General features: G+C 37.1%; 1 protein-coding gene across 1 annotated transcript in view; it reads right to left on the bottom strand.

The window, feature by feature from the left end:
- The window catches only part of ACER3 (alkaline ceramidase 3), a 56,490-nt gene that overhangs the window by 17,253 nt on the left and 21,021 nt on the right, over positions 1-18,216 (bottom strand). Inside the window, exons 3-6 of the mRNA XM_066341220.1 lie at positions 12,851-12,903; positions 8,344-8,396; positions 6,132-6,213; positions 4,931-4,966 (exon numbers count right to left, since the gene is read on the bottom strand). Of these exons, the coding sequence (XP_066197317.1) occupies positions 4,931-4,966; positions 6,132-6,213; positions 8,344-8,396; positions 12,851-12,903 (224 nt within the window). The remainder of the gene's footprint in view (positions 1-4,930; positions 4,967-6,131; positions 6,214-8,343; positions 8,397-12,850; positions 12,904-18,216) is intronic.

Below are 18,216 nucleotides of genomic sequence, written 5' to 3'. Positions count from 1 at the left end.
GTTCCCTCTTTGCTGTTTCAGATGCAAATAAAGTTGTGCATATTTCAGCTTTGAAGGTATCTTTGCAATTGAGGGAAAAACCCAAAGTCTGATGAATATACTGTGGATTACCTCATAAGAAGGCCAAATATGAAGAACTTCCTAATTCAAAAATGGGAACTAATCACTTCAGGGCTCAATGTCTGGCAGCATTTTAAATGTAGACGCAATTAAGCAAATCATACATAAATTCACTTATATCAGTCAGAGGACGGTATTCGACACTAAGAGGGGCAGCATACAAAACTGGTTCTTCATCTACCCTTCTAGTACAGAAAGCAGCAGTAGCCTGCTATTTCCACTTCTGTTCCCTCTGCTCTTGACCTTCTACCCATCCTTGGTTAATAAAGTCAATTTATCAGCCCCAAATATTGGTAAACATGTTGGGCACACATGAGATTTTGAGAGAGATTTTGGGTTCTTGGCAACCAGATAATCTAATACCCCAATCAGCCATCAAAAGATAGTTATTTAAGTACTTGAATGTGGAAACTGTATTTGTGATTTGCAAAAAGAAAACTGAGTTCTACAGGGATTTAGATTTCTGGAGAAGAAATCTGAGCTAAAAAAAAAGGAAGGACAACCCCAAGATGACATTGAAACACATTGAAACACATTGACACAATTACAGCTGTGTAGTACCACAGGCTGCCTTGACAGCTCCCAAATGAACTAATTCAGATTCACTGGGTTTGGTCCTGTTTAGATGCATGTTTGTGATGGCAAAATGACACACAAGTCACTGCTGCTGTAGAGCTTCTGGGACACTGCCACAGAAAAGTCAAGCTTTCCCTCCAAAGACTTGTAGAGCCAAGTCTTTGGAGAGTCAGAACATCCTTCCTCATTCCCTAAGTACTGTGCTGGTAGAGGCATCAGCCAGAATGAAAGCTGTTCTCGCTTGGGAAGACATCCTCCAGTGAACTGTGTAAGAGTGAAATGTCACTCAAGTTAGTTTTATACATGCTCATCAGCAGGACAATGACAGAACAGAAAGAGCTCTGTGGTGAAGACATGCCTGAAAAAGTAATTTTGAACAGAATACCAGGGAACATGAACATACAGAAAGTAAGAACATATTCTGCTAAAAGGCACAATAAATTAGCCACAAGCCTACAATTAACTATTGCCTTAGTGGCAGGAGGGACTCTGGAGAGCTGTAAGGCATCCAGTGGGTCCACATAGATTCCCCAAAATGGTGAATCCTGCGAGTCTGAACAGGTTGTGCCGGATATAACACATTCCTTCATGCAGTTTCAAGCTCCCTTGCATACTTCTATATATACATTTCACCTTGATTCAGTTTCTTCTTTGCACTTGTATATTTAAAACACACCTAGAGAAAAAATCTAGTAACTTTTTAATTCAGGCAAATGAAATACCTTTTCCTGACAACCTTACTTTCTTCCTCTTACTCAAAGTAATCTGAAGAAGTCAATACATGTCTATTTTACATCTATCATAAGTTAAAAAAAATAAAATCCTGGTCATGTTGTTATGCTGTAAACAGTGAACACATCCAGGCACTCCCTCCCCTCCTTTGGTGATCTGTGAACAGTTTACAACAAGAATAGTTTGTATTTGTTCATCAGTGCATCTCTTCCGTTTTGAGTCAGTCCTCATCCTCGTCCTCAAGGTCTCCCAGTTATCTCTTCATTTCCTCCCCAGTGCTCAGTGATATCTCTGAACTTTGTATCATCACAAATACCAGAAGTACAATCTTCTTTTTCCTGCTACAGATTGTTAGAAAGGAAACCACCCAAACAAAACAGTCCTGCTACTGATTCTGAGAAAATTCAGGCTTTTTCATAATCTTTTAGTCATTTTTCACTAGTCACTACCTTACCCTATTTGCAACTCTCCTTCTGATCTGCTTCTCCAGCTGGCTTGGTTTCTCATGGGACACCACAAGAACATTCTAGAATGCCTATTTTTCACATCACATTTCTTAATGTAGAAGAAAGAGCTATTTAATCTAATTTTCCATTAACCTTTTAATTATTTGTTTGATAAAATTTGCCTCACACTGTCTCAGCAGATGACTACACAAATAAAACAGGTTTTTAGAACTATTTCACTATTCACATAGCTTGGCCCACTAGCTGAAGGAGGTTTTTGATCACTGCAAATGATCAGATATGGTATGCAGCAAGCAGAAAAATCAGGACGAAACATGTTGCTTTGTATGTGACAGCTTCCTAGGCCTCATCATATTAGAAAGAAGGCTACTTTTAAGACTTGAGTTGAAAGTTTAACTTCCAGAATAACTACTACTTCCAGGGCTGTCTCTGTATGCCTGTGGATCACTTCACACAGCAGCCATTCCTCCCCTGTCCTTTCCTTGTATACATGTGGTAAACAGGGATGAACAACTAATCTGATTTAAAATTAATTCTGAGGAGAGTTTCAACCTGTTGAGTTCCTCAATCAAATTCCCATCAGAAAATAAATTTGTGTGCCAGATGGAAAAGAGAGGGGAGGCACAGCTGTTTTCTGTGACAATGATGCTGCCTTTAAAACAACCAGGCAGCTGGGATATAAGGTAGTTTAGCACCATGAAAATTAGGACTAAGAGTGTTCTAGCCGTAGAGATTTGAACATAAACAAGACAATATACGCCTGTAAAGACCATTAATATATTTCATTTAATTGATGAGGTGGGAAAAATGCTACATCAGTTGTCAAGCAGGAATTGTTTTTTGCCCTCTAATTACGTGCTGCCTCAAACTGCCCAAAACATCTCATCTCTCCTTCAGTTGAAGCACTAAAACCTTTAAAGATCTCTCTTAATATGTGGATGCAGAAAAAAAAAGTTGGGCTCTGTTGCTCTGTGCCATGGATAACAAACTGATATCACCTTTCTGCTCTGCTGGCAGCTGGCAATTTATGAGCCTAAATTGGAAAGACAAGTAGAAAGTGATTTGGGGGAAAATGAGGCTTGGATCCTGGTTGCTAAATATAACAGGATCCTTTTTTCCATTCTTACTGGCCTCCTTCCAGAGGGAAAACCCCCACAATTCATACTGAAACAATGAACAATAAAAAGCTGTCCTTGTAGTTCTTCCTCTTTTTGCTAGGCTGACAACCTTAAAATGATCACACACAAACACCTAGAGGAACCAAATGCTGCTTTATCTCCTGATGCTGCTTTCTAACCCAGTTAGAAAGATCGTGATTTAAACTATGATTGCATGAACATATTTAATTTTACTTCAAGTCTGTGACCAATGCAGTTTGAAAATGCTTACAGAAATAATTCAACTTTTTTTTTAATGCACTCTAAAATAATGCATAAGTATTAAGAAAATAACATTGCTTAGCTGTGCAGTCAGGGAAATACTTCCTCAGGATTTACAACATATTTGGTAGAGACTGTGAAAAAATGAGTACAGTACTTAAACAATTGGAATTTGGCCATAACTATATGTTCTCCATAAAAATCAATTTGCAAAGAGTTTTTGTAAAAAGTCCAACACTTTTATGAGATCCAAATATTTTCTACATTGATTCCTTGTGTATAAATTATAATAGGGAATTCATATTCTGAACCTAAGAGAAACCAGATGCCAAAAATTAAAGGTCTGGGACAACAGTTTAAAGTTTCCCTATTTCCCTTTTTCCCAAAACGTTATAATATCTACTGTTTTAGTTTTTGTGACATGGGGCAATACCTATGCCAATGCATCAAACCAGACTACAGTGAAGCTGTGATGTATTTATTGCAGTAAATGCAGCTTGGGCAAATAATTGATTAAAGAAATAAAAGTTTATTATAAATAGTAAATTTTGCCACTGTTGTTAACAAAGCTACTCTAAATCACTTCATTCAAAACCAGTTATGACAAGCTCAGTAAAAGCACCAGAAATTGTCACTTTCATCCCAGCCAGTATCTTTCTGCTGGAAATGTAAGTAGGGGAAATAAAGAAAGGATTTAATTAGTATCACCAAAAAACTCCACGCTGCAATTTTCTCTTTTATCTACAGGTAGGGTAACAAACAATTCATGTTTCTAGGGGAGATTATTTGAAGCAGCTGAAGATTTATTCTCTTGATCAGCACTTCAGTAATCCACCAACAGGAGCCACATATCATTTTTACAACTGCTGATGCAGCAGGCACATTTTGACAAGCAGTGGCAGTACCAATTTCAAAAATTAAGGCTTCAAAGCTTCCTCCTGCAGAGAGCTCGGTGCTTTTTGCGTGGCCATTTTTCAGCTGTTATCCCCAATCAAAAAAATCATAAATGAGGCAAGCTACCCATGGCATACAGAAATGAGCATTATTTCTAACCTCCTGTGAAGAGGTATGCGATGCAAGTTCTATCCCCACAGGCAGGGAACGCATATTAATATTCTTGGGCTGCTACAAAAGCAGCCTATACCAAATATGCCATTAAGCCTGTACAAAGCAGTCTGCTACATAACCCCAGAAGGCATCTGTGCTTAAAGTCACCTTGAATTTCCACAAAGTAAAAATGAGTGGTTAAAAAACTCAAGCAGGAAGAAGAACGTGGCACTAAGTCAATCAAGCCATCTTATGATGTAAGGTCATAGTTTCAAAGCAGCTGCTAATGGAAAGCAGCAGAAAAAGACTCATTTAGCTGTTCTTCTCTCACAATACACCTTAGGGTCACCTCATTTCACTTGCCACTGATGAAAACCATGGGAAATATTAGGTCAAAGGCTAAAACACAACACACATTGAAGCATTCTAGTTTTTCAGGTCACTAAGTAAGAGGATGGTGGCGTGACAGGCAGCAATAGTAAAGAAAAAGCAAACAGGAAATTGCGCTTTCCTTCCATCTTTCTTCTAGCAGTAAAATACCGTAGCACATTCTATTAAAACAGCATAATTAAAAACCAAAATTAGCTGTTCCAATAGAGCAACACTTACCTGATGGAATACAGGCTCTTTCAAATCTAGGTAAACCTGCCAAGATTAAAAAAGAGAAATCATTTGCAACAGAATCATCATCTTATTATTCACCTAAATATTGCCAAGGCTTTTCCTGTTAGAATCAAGCCATGAGTGCCTATCCATGCACCGTTAAAGTTGATCAAACATTTGAAGTTTCCTCTGGCAGAATATGAGGTTTTAACTGTGAAATTATTTTAAACTAAGAGGCACAAATAGAAACATTAACATCAAGCATAAGGCATCTAACATAATTTGGTAGAGTTGAACGTATAAAAAACCAATTAAGATGCTGAAGTTACCAGATGTTCTCAATATGCATTGCAAGAAGAAAACATACTCAGCTTTGATTTGCTACTATCGTTTTTGACAATAATTTAACAATTCAATTAACTTTACAAAAAGCTAGTAGCTCTTCCTATTTGTAATACAGTTAATTTTATTTACGTTTTAGAAGAAGGAAGGGCACCAGACCTTAAGCATGGTGTTCCACAAGTGCAAAAAATTTTAGGAGAAACAGAAGAGAAGAGGCAAGTGTTTTGGCAGCTGAAGATGACTTTTAATAATACTTTAATTTTTAAAGAAATGGTTATCAATAAAAATTACATAGGAAATTCCATCTGTGGTTGACAGCCAGCATGAAACTGAATTTATTCATAAAGGAAGAACACTCCACTGACAAAGGGAGTCATGTTAGCTGTGACACAAAAAATTTAGAAGCATTTTAACTAACAGCTAAGTTCTTCTCTTATTCTGCCTATTTTAAAACACCAGTCTGCATCCTGGACTGGGTATCACAGTTCACTTTTTTGCAATCAAATAGAATGATTCTTATTTCTACAGATGAATTAATGTGAGAGAAGGTGAGGAACACAGGTGAGGACTTGATATGAGACCTTATCCAAGGTCTCATATCAAGTCAATGACAACTGTTTTTCTCACATTCCTATTCTAGCAACTGGATTATTATTTTTTTTTTCCTTATTTATTCTATACAGTAGTTTAGATAGAAAGGTTCCAGGTTTCTCTGGCCAGCAACATAATTTTCCCAACAAAAGAATAATTTTTGTTTCTTGACTGGAAGTGATGGAGATTTAGTATTGCATCTATAACATTCCTCCACTGTCAGAAAAACTGCCAATCTAAGGGTGAAAATGCCATATTAGAAAAAGTTACTTACTATGCTGACTACGACGCTGTATGTTATTAACAAGAAAAGGAGTGCATAATTGACTGTATTCTTGTACTTGAAACATTCATACCTGGAAGAGAGGATAAGGGAGAGAGATACCATTCATCACTTACCTATAATGGATGCAATTTCCAAGGTATAACATTTAAAAATTTGTGAGAAAATTGATCCAAATTAGTCTTAGGCCTGTCAAGAAATTCTAACTCTTTCAATAAAGATACATTATTTTAAGAAAAAAAATTATACTCTTAACAATAAATGTTTTTTTAAGAATCAAAAAAAAAAATAGAGGCAAAAAAACCTCTAACAGCAATAAGCTCAAGCATATGCTAAGAAGTAACTCACTCTAAGAAAAGAGTTTGTGAAGCAGAAGTGTTTTCAGAAGGTTCTTACAACAGGGTGATAATGGATGGCAAAGTAAAAATTAGTTTAAAATGCAACACAGCTGTCAAAAACCTTACTAAGGAAACAGCAGTGTAGGAAAAGGACTGCCTTACAAAACAGTCAGCTCAGATCTGTTAAAATGTAATTGTTTATGGCTTCACTACAAATTTGCAGCGCAGCAAATTTGCTAGATTGGGTACTGGTAGAAGTGGAAGGTAAAACCACCTGACTGCTACCAGTATGTAAAACTACCAATTAAAATTACCTTGACAATCTCTACACTTCACCTCAGTTGTGGTAGAAATACACACACATGCCAGACTGCATCTCCATCAGAAAAAAGGTCCAAAATATCCAATAAAAACGAATTTTGAGAAGCCCATTATCATCAAGGCTGGAAGAAGTTGTCTATATAATTCCAAGTTACATCTGTCTAGTTCCTTTGTTTATAAACTTGGAGAAATAGACACCACCATGAATTGATAAAAGGAAATAAAATCACATTTGGAAAACAAAAAGTCTAAAGGCATCACAATGTGCTACATTGCAAAATGGCTTGATGAAGTAATTATACAGTTTGAGAATCCGCAGGACTGAATGAGGTATAAGGGAATGTCCTGTGCATAATCACCTGCAGCCTACCTTCAAACAAACCAAAACAATTATTAAAGGCCTCCTAAACTACACATTAGCTCATTTTTTTGAGCATTTTAATTGCTAACAGACATACATACACAGAATCTTATTGTAGCTATAAATGAAGTCTGCAGTAACAGACTTCATTGCTTTTGAAGATAATAAAGTAACCTCAGAACCAAAAAAAAAAAAATTCAGATATATTTTTATAGCCATTTCTCAACCTTTTTTCCAATCACATTCAAATCGGACAAATGCAACAGCAATTTCAAGGAGAGAAGGAGCTACAATGGAAATATTTTCACTAAAAGAGGCATTATGATTCTGGTCCTGAGTTTGTACAAATTGCACTAGTGTACGAGTCACAAACTGAGGGCAATTTCCATAGATAGGGGTTTAGTCTTAAAGCATCCCATCTCCATTGCAAGCTACCAGTAATCTTCACCAAGACATCACAATTTTCAACAGCTGTATATTTGATATGTTCAAAAGCAAAAAGATGGGGTTTTTCCCTTTTTGTCTGCGAAAAGTTGATTTGTCATTTGGATTTGCCAAGTGACAGAACAAATCATATTAAATCCAGACCTTGCAGCAACAGGCAAGAAAAAGCCAACTTAAGGTATCTTTACAGCTGTCAAATGCTACATTGCTCCCAAAATTAAATGGGAGAACACATCCTGGCATCACATTCAGCTGTCATGCATGTTCCCCAAAATATACATTCAACTCCTTACAATGTCCCTTTAATTTTCCAGATGATTGAAAAGCAGGCTTAGCCAGAAACCTGAAATTTTCATTTCGAGCCAAACTACATCACAGAAATCCAGCTCAAATGAATTTTTATGTTGCTAATTTTGTAGGCATTACTGAAGTTGATTTTATTATGTCTGTTGTTTTTATACAAGTAGCACTGAGCTCTGATTGTATACTACACTAAGTCTTTAATGAGTAGGGTTTTTTCCCTACTTTAAAAAACACTGGTAAAATGTATCTAAATTAGCAAAAACTAGGACTAAAGCCAGCCTGGTACTTTAATATCATAATGCTGTACAAAAACAGGTCTCACTGAAAGCGGCAGAAGCTTTCTCTATATATATGCTAAATTGGGCTTCAGAGACTCTACATTTCAAAAGTTAACATTTCATAAATATTCAAGGAAAAAAAATTAACAAATACTTACAGGCAGTAGACAAACACACAACAACTGTATATCATTGGCAGTTCATCCAACAGCTAAAAAAGCAAAGACATCAAAACATGAAAGCTACTTTTAACTCAGAAGCTTGTCTAAGTTAATTAAGGATAGGTAAGTCTTAAGCAAAAAGGAGCTTTTAAGTCATTTGGATATCTATCTTCTTGACTGTACCCTAACATGCAGCACTGTCAAGCCCTGCTCACCTACCCAAACTGCTGCATTAAAAAGCTTATTACTGTGAATCTTTTGAATTTATGCTTCATAAACACCCACGCCTTCAAAGAATCTTGACATTTTTGCTGCTCATACCTCTTAAAATATTAGTAGGAATTAGTTCTGTAAAGCCAGGCTGAAGAAGACCATCCCATCTATGGCCTCAGAGTCAGAAGTATCTTTCTTACTTGACAGAGAAATTGAAGCCTGATTTTTCCATAGCATAAAGTACTATTTTAGCCTATTAGGATGGGGAATATACTTGCATGTTTACTTCCTAATTTTAGAAATTTCTTACTTTGTTTTAATTCAGAGACGGTGTTTTTTGTTTATTTGATGTGGGGTTCTTGTGGGCTGTTTTGTTGGGGTCTTCCCCCAGAAATTATGGCTGCAAATAATGTTTTATTGTCCTAAATAATTTTTATATTTTAGAAGACTGGTGTGTTAGAGCTAAATCAGTTACTTGTCCAGGAACTTGCCACCTTAATAGAATGAAATTAAAGTTCTAATCACAAAAGAGTTGATTTCTCAATAGAAGGTACACTCAAATTTCCATTTAACATTAGTAGGAAAAAGAATCATAGCATCATTTTCTGGTAAAACTTCTCATCAAAGAACTTTCATGAATTTCTGCATATAAATATGCAGTTAAACTCGTCTTCTCTTAAGAAGGACTGAAAATCATGGAAATGAAAAAGGATACAAATGGATCAATGAAGATCCACAGCCCCTGATTTCTAATATGTTAAACGAACATTAATAGTAAGGGCTTTTAGAACTTTTAGAACGTGACTTTTAAGCAAAACAAGAATTAGATGCAAAAAAGATTTTGACCTTTTTCCATCATCACTCAGAGTTCTTGATGGCTATGCCTGTAAAGAAATTGCTTTACTACTAATGCTACAGGATACTTTACCAGTTCATAACCATATGATTCTAAACAATGAGGCTTGTTAAGAGCAGTAAGCAGCTTACACAAACCCTTTTATAAAGCCAGCCTGATTCTGTTTGGTTTGGGATAATTTTCTAACTGCACAGTCAAAAACTTCATTTTAGCTTTGAAATTTCCTACCCTGGGGAAAAAAAAAAAAAAAAAAAAGGGGGGGGGGGGGAAAGGAAGGGGAAAGGAAGGGGAAAGGAAGGGGAAAGGAAGGGGAAAGGAAGGGGAAAGGAAGGGGAAAGGAAGGGGAAAGGAAGGGGAAAGGAAGGGGAAAGGAAGGGGAAAGGAAGGGGAAAGGAAGGGGAAAGGAAGGGGAAAGGAAGGGGAAAGGAAGGGGAAAGGAAGGGGAAAGGAAGGGGAAAGGAAGGGGAAAGGAAGGGGAAAGGAAGGGGAAAGGAAGGGGAAAGGAAGGGGAAAGGAAGGGGAAAGGAAGGGGAAAGGAAGGGGAAAGGAAGGGGAAAGGAAGGGGAAAGGAAGGGGAAAGGAAGGGGAAAGGAAGGGGAAAGGAAGGGGAAAGGAAGGGGAAAGGAAGGGGAAAGGAAGGGGAAAGGAAGGGGAAAGGAAGGGGAAAGGAAGGGGAAAGGAAGGGGAAAGGAAGGGGAAAGGAAGGGGAAAGGAAGGGGAAAGGAATCAGTCTGGTCCAGCTTAAAGGGAGCCAGGTCCAGGTGGTGAGCCAGCACACAACCAAGCTTGCAGAGCAAGGTTTAAATCCCAGGATCTGTGCATTACAGGGTCAGGGACCACAAAAGGCAGCATAAGGACAGTATCAGGAACATTGGTAGCAGCTGAAGCTAACAGGCATGTTCGGTGACACCTTGCCATCACAGTAGTTTATCATTCCTGTGATGCTTTAGAGGGAACAAAATAGAACCAATAGCTGAATTCAGCTTTATAGTATCAGTATTTTGCAAATTCAGAGATGTGCTTTTCCAAGTCTGATATGAAGTAGCTACAGGATTAATTCATGTGGCTGTTAAAGAGTGTGAGTCACTTAACGCCTAATAAAAGAAAAAGGCGGGGGAAGAACAAGAAATACAATACAGGAAAATTTTTCGAATTTGGACAGATGATTACACTCTTAAGTTCATATGCTGGCAGCATCTCAGGGACATTACAGTAGCAATGAAGAGCCTCTCAAAAGATCTTAACTAGAATTTGCATGCAGAAGACAATGACTTCTGTATCCAAAGAGATTAATGCTTCTAGGAGTACTGTCAAAGGCATGCGTGGCAATGAAGAGCCATGGAAAGAAGGGAACTCAGGGAGCTGATTTCACTGGCCAAACAAGCATTTTGTGCATTCTTCAAGAATCCAATCAAGCAGATTCCCTTTAAAAATACAGAAAAAGGGGTGATCTCCTCTTAAGTATTCTAAACAACTGCTTTCAGGAACAGAAACTTTCAAATTTTTTTTAAATAAGCAAACTCAATATATCATTTCCAGTATTAAGACTGCAAAACAAAAGTGAAAAAAATTTCCTTGAAATAGCTATGCTGATTTTTATCTCTTTAACAAGAGATAAAATGAATGAGAAAAGTTTATTTCCTGGTTAAACTGTTTCCTCCATGGTGATCAGTAAGCAAACAATCGGAATAATTATGGACCACTTGTGGATTTCACTTGGCTGCCAAAATAAATGTACTTTCTCTGCCTCACACGAAGCCTTTTACATCAGTTGACAAGATGATGCAAGACATTCCTGCTTCCCTCTCATCTGCTTCTGCCCCCCTTTATTTACCACAGTTCATAGGCCCCTTAGTTGCTCTGATGCAACACCAGAACTATTGGGCAAGTAGCAGCAAAGTGACTTGGACAAAAATAAAGCCCCTACACACACACAAAACCTCCAACAACAACTGAAAAATAACCCCAACCAAAACCAAAAAACACCCAAAACTCCCCCCACCTGAAATGAAACAAAAACCCACAATCTCCCCTTCATAAAAGGTTTTAAGTTTGGATCATTTTAATGATCACAATTTCAGGGTGCCCTTGCTCACCTCAGCATCAGTGTGAGAAAGAGGATCTGAAATACTGACCATGATAAGAACAAGCAGCTGAGGGAAGTAATATGAAAAAGGTGGAAATTTGAGGCAGTATCACCATCGAATACAGGTCAATGGCACCTTAACTTGGGAGGGAGTGGTGAAATGGCTCTACAAATCACCTTTTTCATTCCAAGAAAAGCACCAAATATTGTTGCATGGTGACCATGGTATGCCCTATGGAAGCTGACAGTCTCCACCACATGCCAGAGACACAAACCAGAGCATTATGGAAGCAAACATCAAACAATCAGCAATATGTAGGTCCCACTGTGATCAGCAGAAATGCAGGACTCAATTCAGCTGCTCAGCAGAGTTGCCTGATGCCACGTGAGATGCTCTGTCACCTCCAATACACCCATCCAAGACTGGCAGATGGGGTGAGAGTCTAAGAAATCTGCACGTCTGTAGGATGGAAGCTGGAAGCTTGAGAGAACACTCACAGGGTCTAAATTAACACTAAACATATCTGTTTAGACAAATTAATCTTTTTTGAGTAAAGATTGGCAGCAGAGTCTGGAGAACGATTCAGCCCAGCCAACGGCCTTTCAACACTCCACTGATTTAACTGTATTTTCATTGACTGTGGTGGGAACAAAGACTTCCAGAACAGATTTTTAAATGTAGGTTTCTTAATTTTGAACAAAATCCCACTTCACCCTGACTTTCATTCAAATATGCATTTCCTTAATCTTTGCAGACCTAAAAGAGGACAACAGGACAAGAATTCCTGTGTCCCTTTAGAAAACAGGAAATACCAGGATAATCCCTTTGTCCTGTGACTTGTTATAGAATGCTGTCTACTCAAAAATAAGAGAGATGACTCAATTACCACTACTCAGAAGATACTGATTTCAGTATTAATGCTACAGGTACACCTAGATAAAAACATAGAAAACGTAGAAACATAAAGATGAGAAAAGTTACAATAAATAGCAATAGCTCTGCTTTACACTGCTTACTATTATGCCAAAGCTGCGGGAACTATTTTAAAATAACATATTGTTCAAAAAGACAACATGATTTCCTAAAGGATAAAGTGTCCTCTATCAACATAAGCAATTGATGATAGCTCTTATTTTAGATGCAAGTATATATTTCTGTATATAATCAGGGGAAAATACCTATTGAAACAAGTCCTGCATTACTGGCTTGTTGAGAGCAGGAGTCATGTACAATGACACTTAAGGTAGATTAACTAATTTTACAAGTTTCATCTAGCCAAGAAATGGCAATAAGGCTATACAGTGAGATACACACAGAAAATGATTCACAGCTACTTATCAGTACTCACCTGCATTTCATACTTCAGGGTCATGTGGAAGCACCAAGATCCCAATCCCACAGCTGAAAACAAATCAAAACTATCATCAGCATAATAGTACACAGAGAAAATTTTCAGGTACATTAACTTATAAATGCATGCTTAACACTGAAAAAGAAATCAGAATATCAGCATTCATCTGCAGGGACAAACTCCAATTTTTCTACAGCCTTCCACTTCATATATTAGTCACCAGTGAAAACCCTGAATTTAGGGGCCATGGCTGTGAGTGTCCTCTTTATCTCCTCTCAATACTGTATCCTATGAGCTGAGTGTAATCTCAAAGAGGAGAGGAGCAGAGGGAATCCAGAATGAATGGAATATTACATATCAATTTATATTTTTCCTATTATTTTTTTAAATTTTAAGTAAATTAAAATTTCTCTGTTCCAACCCCTCTATGAGGCAAAGCTTGGTTCACTAATTAGTACTCCTGGAAGCCTCTCAGTATTTCTGCTTACTGTCCAGTTTTAAAACATGTATTCTATCAAAAGCTTTTTGTCGTCTCCATAAAACATGGTACTAATAACACTAAGGTCTGGGGTTTGATATCCACAGAGGCTGCTCTTTTAAGGGCTAGACTTGATGATTCTTGTGGCTCCCTTCCAACTCAAGGCTATTCTGTGGTCCAAAAGCATAGGTGAATTGCTACTAGAACTCAGAAGTAGAAATTCAAGGTAAACAAACCAATCCTGCATAGAATGTATTAGTTTTGTGAAATGAGATCATTGTTTCCAGGCCTTCTTTATAGAAAGATGAGCTTCAAAGAAATAATTTCTATTTATTTGAAAAAAATAAATGTGTCTCTACACATTTTGAATTTACTTCTGAAATTACTTCTATTACTTTTTGCCTATATACTTTTTTCAGTAAGGTGTGAATAATGCTTCTTGGAAGTTTGAGTTCTCTGTTTAGAGCAAAGCTGGTACAGTATTTAATGCATCATTCACTACTTAGAAATATTATCAGTAAAGCACTCATTAAGCACCAGCTCAGTTTTGTTTTGCAAGAACAAGTACGCTAATGCGATGTCTTGTCTTCCTTCAAGAAATTATGTTTTACCTCAGACTGTAGTTTCAGAGAAAGCCAAGTAATTTGCACCCAAGCCTTGACTACTGAGTAGTGCTGCCATATTTTGTGAGCAGAGTATCCCCTTGCCTACACACACCAGTCAAGTTTCACTGATGCATAAACAAGAATTCTATTTCTGTGCACTCTGTAAAGGATTGCCAAACAGTCAAGAGACATGTCTGGAGATGCTTCCTTAGATGTTATTAACTAGAACTGTGATTATTACACTTACTCAATGAAATTAAATACCTAAGCATGTAGCTTTATTGAAACACAAAACTGTAATACAGAAACATTTCAAAATGTATTACCAAACACCTCAATGTCATTATTTCTCTGGGAAAATTAAGCACAGCTCCTACCAGAAAATAAACAACCACATGCGCTTCTGTAAACTGATTACATTGGTTGGCTTTTGAAAAATCTTTCCAAACGATAAGCAACAACTGCTTTCACCTTCATTAAGATTCTAGTGAGAAATTCTCATAGCCATTTTTCTATGTATACAGAATATATGACAACAACTGTTCATTCTGGAGGAAAAAACCCATTAAGATCATCATTAAAACAGTGCCATCCATTATCCTGGCTGTCACAGAATACAAACTCTTACAATTTGTAACAAATGTCATTATCAAGTATGGGCAAAATCATTGCATAAGAAATTTCAACAGATTTTAAATTAACAAAACATGTTGCAGGGGCTTTCTTGTTTGTTTCTGTTAGTGTTATTTGGGTTAATAAATCTCAACAATCAGCAACTGAACTCCTTCCCTTCCTCTTACATGATAAGAAGCAATTATTTCTAGATTAATTTTTCTTCTTCAGTCTGAAAAAAAATCAAGAATGCTGCAGATATTAGTGTTTGAAGTAATTAATCCCATTACTATAGTTAATTTCTACAGTTAAAATGAATAGAATCCCTCTTGCTTCTGTGCAATAATCACATCTGGAGTTTCTCCGATTATGAAATTTTACTACGCATTGTAGAACAATGTTTTAGTTATAGTATCTACCTATATAAAATAGATATCTGAAACAAGAAAAGCTTACAGGGACAAATCTTATGGTTCCAGGCTTGAGACCTTTCTAAGAAATGTCTACATCACAAACACCATCTGCAATGAGACATTCTGCCAGCTTTGTACTTTTCAAGATATGAGTGATCATGATCACTGCAATGACACAAGTTTTCAAGAGAAGCAACTCTCCCATACAGCCACAGACACACTGAACAATAAATTTGCTCCTTACCTTGTAAGCAGGGGTTACAGTTTTCCTATTTTAGGTGTTTCCTTTTGCAAAGGAGCTTAACTCACTAAGAGCTGAATATTGCTCGGGAAGCTTTAACGCCATCTGCAGCAGTAAACATCATTTCCTCTCTAACTACTGTAACTCTGTTTTCATAAATACTACAAGTCACTTGGCATTTTCTACATCCACGAACCTCCCAAGTTACAGGGGATATATATATATATATATATATATATATATATATATATATATAAATTATGGACTAAGCACAGAATACACATTAAGTCACAATATTATGAGATCAAAATGGCACTTTAGAAGACCAGAAATGCAAAGTCAGGGTTGCTGCTCCATGTAGACTAACAGGGTCTTTTTCTGTACTGCAGCAAACACTCTGTGTGGTTACTTCCAGTGAATAAAACAGTGGTGTTATGATGACGTAAAAACAATGCATCTATAAACTTTACTTCATACACATATTGTCAAAAAACTTAAGGGCAATACCTATGGCTAGAAATAACCTAATATTATACAAAAGATCCAGCTCTATATATGAACCCTATAGACGTCCAGGATTTGAAAGCTGGAGGGATTTTTTCAATAGTTTTAGTAAGCATCAGAAGCATCACATAACCACTGATAATTCAGTTTGATGTGACTATCCATCAGCACTCAAAATTCTCATTATGAGCTAAATCCTCTACAGAAAAAGCTGCTTTTTAGGATTTCACACTTTTATTCAGGTAGCTATACATGAACTAGGCATCAAAGCTTCCACTCAGAGAATGTTATTATTAAGAGCAATGCAGCTAGCCAAACAGGTATTTTAGGAAAAGTCAAATGATTCTCCTGGCTTTACTGACTGCACAGGTAGACACATACGTTTTAATTCGGAGCTGAATTCCATTTTATTTTTTTACAATGATAGAACTTAATTAAAGGTAACAACAACACATTGCATCATTAAACGTTAAAGAAGAAACAAGATGAAAAAGTAGAATCAAATTATCTATTTCTAATGGATTGTTTTGTGTTGCAATGGTTTCCCTCCACAGCATAAGAGACATGAGAGACACTGGTTACTCCAGAGGTACAACTCTACAATTAAACTCCAGTTTGGCTGGTACTATACCCAGCCATTGTGGTACAAGTGTCTGCACCAGTGAGTTGTTGGAAGAGTCTGTGGTATGAATCTGGCCTGTGCCAAGGAGCACTTTCCCCAAGCAGCTTCCAGGCACAGCCCAGCAGCCGGCAGGGTCCAGGCACTCAGCAGGGAATCTGCATGCAGTCACCTTGTTTTGGAGGCTGAGGTGAACAGACATGGGCTGTTCCACGCTGCTTGGCTTCAGCACTCAGGAATGCTCCCAACCACAGCTGATTTACCAACACTGACACAGCCCTGGGAGCCTCTCTACAGGTGTTAGGTAAGAGGAAGGGAATTAACTCTGACTGAAGAGGTTCTGACAACCATTTTCACAGGCACAGAGTTTCACCAGAAATTAAATTTTGTAAGTTGCTTAAGAGTTCCTAGGGCTATGCCTGATACAGAAAAAAAAATTTGCACTTTTTTTCTTTCCTCCATTTTGGCACTGCTTGAATGACTGAGCCCCATTAAACAGGCCAAAGAAATACGAACCAGAACAATCCTTCCAATTTTCAAGTGAAGTATCTAACAAGCATTACTTCCCTGAATGCCTTCTTATTTCCTTAGGTTACGAAGTTACACTTTACATATATTTATCTATCTATATATACACACATATCATTTTTAAAAAAATCAAGACACTTCTAGAATATGAACATTTCAGAATCACAGTTCCCCAGGATGCATGAGGAACTGGCCTGTTTAGAACCTGATACAATACCCCAGAATCATAAGGAACTACTCAAAACCAGCTGCTAATTCCTTGAGGTAGTAATGGTGGAATGATTTGTTCCACCTACTTCAGGTGATGCAATATACTGAAATAAGGCCTTAAGATTACTCTTCATCGTTTATACGTAGATTAAATGGTTCTCTATAGCTTAAAAATCATATCCAGTTCCTACTGAGATAATTGAGAACATGCACTTTATGCTGAAAGGCAGCAGAAAAAAGAGCTGAGAACAGTGTGCTGTATCTCAAAAGCCTTGCAGAAAAGTGTAACTCAGTCTTGGCACCAGTATGAACAGGAAATTTATTTGAACAATTATTTAGAAACGTGCCTTCTTGTGTTGCCAAGATCTTACCATGTATGTGAAACAAACAGTGCTTCCATAATTCAAAATGCATTTACTTAAAAAAGGAAATACATGTCAACCAAAGAAACTGTGGGTATGAAAGTCAAGCACTGAACACGGCATGGTAAAACACAAAGGAACTGACAATCAGCTAAATGTCTGAAAGCATGCAAAAGAAACAGCTGATTTGGATCAAAATAATGTCTAGAAACAACACCTCTTATGTTCTCAAATGCTAACAGATTTAATTTTAATGTTGGCTTTGACAGCTGTCTTTTAGTATCTTGTAAAACCTCAGTGCCTATTCAAAATTGTTAAAATCTAACTAAAGCACCCTCCCTTCCACCCCCATCTTCACAGCAGAATTGTTAGAGAATTTCTACTTTGACAAAACACCTCTCAGTTAGAAGCTCTGCTGCATGGTCTTTAATGAAGCACGCTGCCTCAAGTGAACTCACAAGCTGGTGTTAAATTCACCATCTTTTCACAGATTAAGCCTACATTTATTTGTTACAAATTAAATAAATAGTATGAAACCTGCTAATACATAAAATTCATACAATGGAAAAAAATTCTGTCTGGTACTTTTTTACAAAAAGAAATTTTCTGTACACTTATTCTATCTCCACTTCAGTAAGCTCCTTGCTCAGTCACATGCACAGAGAGAATGCCAATGTTCCTGACACATTTCAACCATATTTAAAATTCTTTCTGTGTTCTCATTCACTGCTTTTATTCTGTAGTAGAGCAAATGTTAAGTGGTTTGTGATTCAAAATCATCTTGTTTCTGT

Source organism: Sylvia atricapilla, chromosome 2 (genome assembly GCF_009819655.1).
Source record: "Sylvia atricapilla isolate bSylAtr1 chromosome 2, bSylAtr1.pri, whole genome shotgun sequence".
Taxonomy (NCBI): domain Eukaryota; kingdom Metazoa; phylum Chordata; class Aves; order Passeriformes; family Sylviidae; genus Sylvia; species Sylvia atricapilla.
The sequence above is the reverse complement of the archived record's forward strand: the minus strand, read 5'-3'. Positions and strand labels throughout refer to the sequence as shown.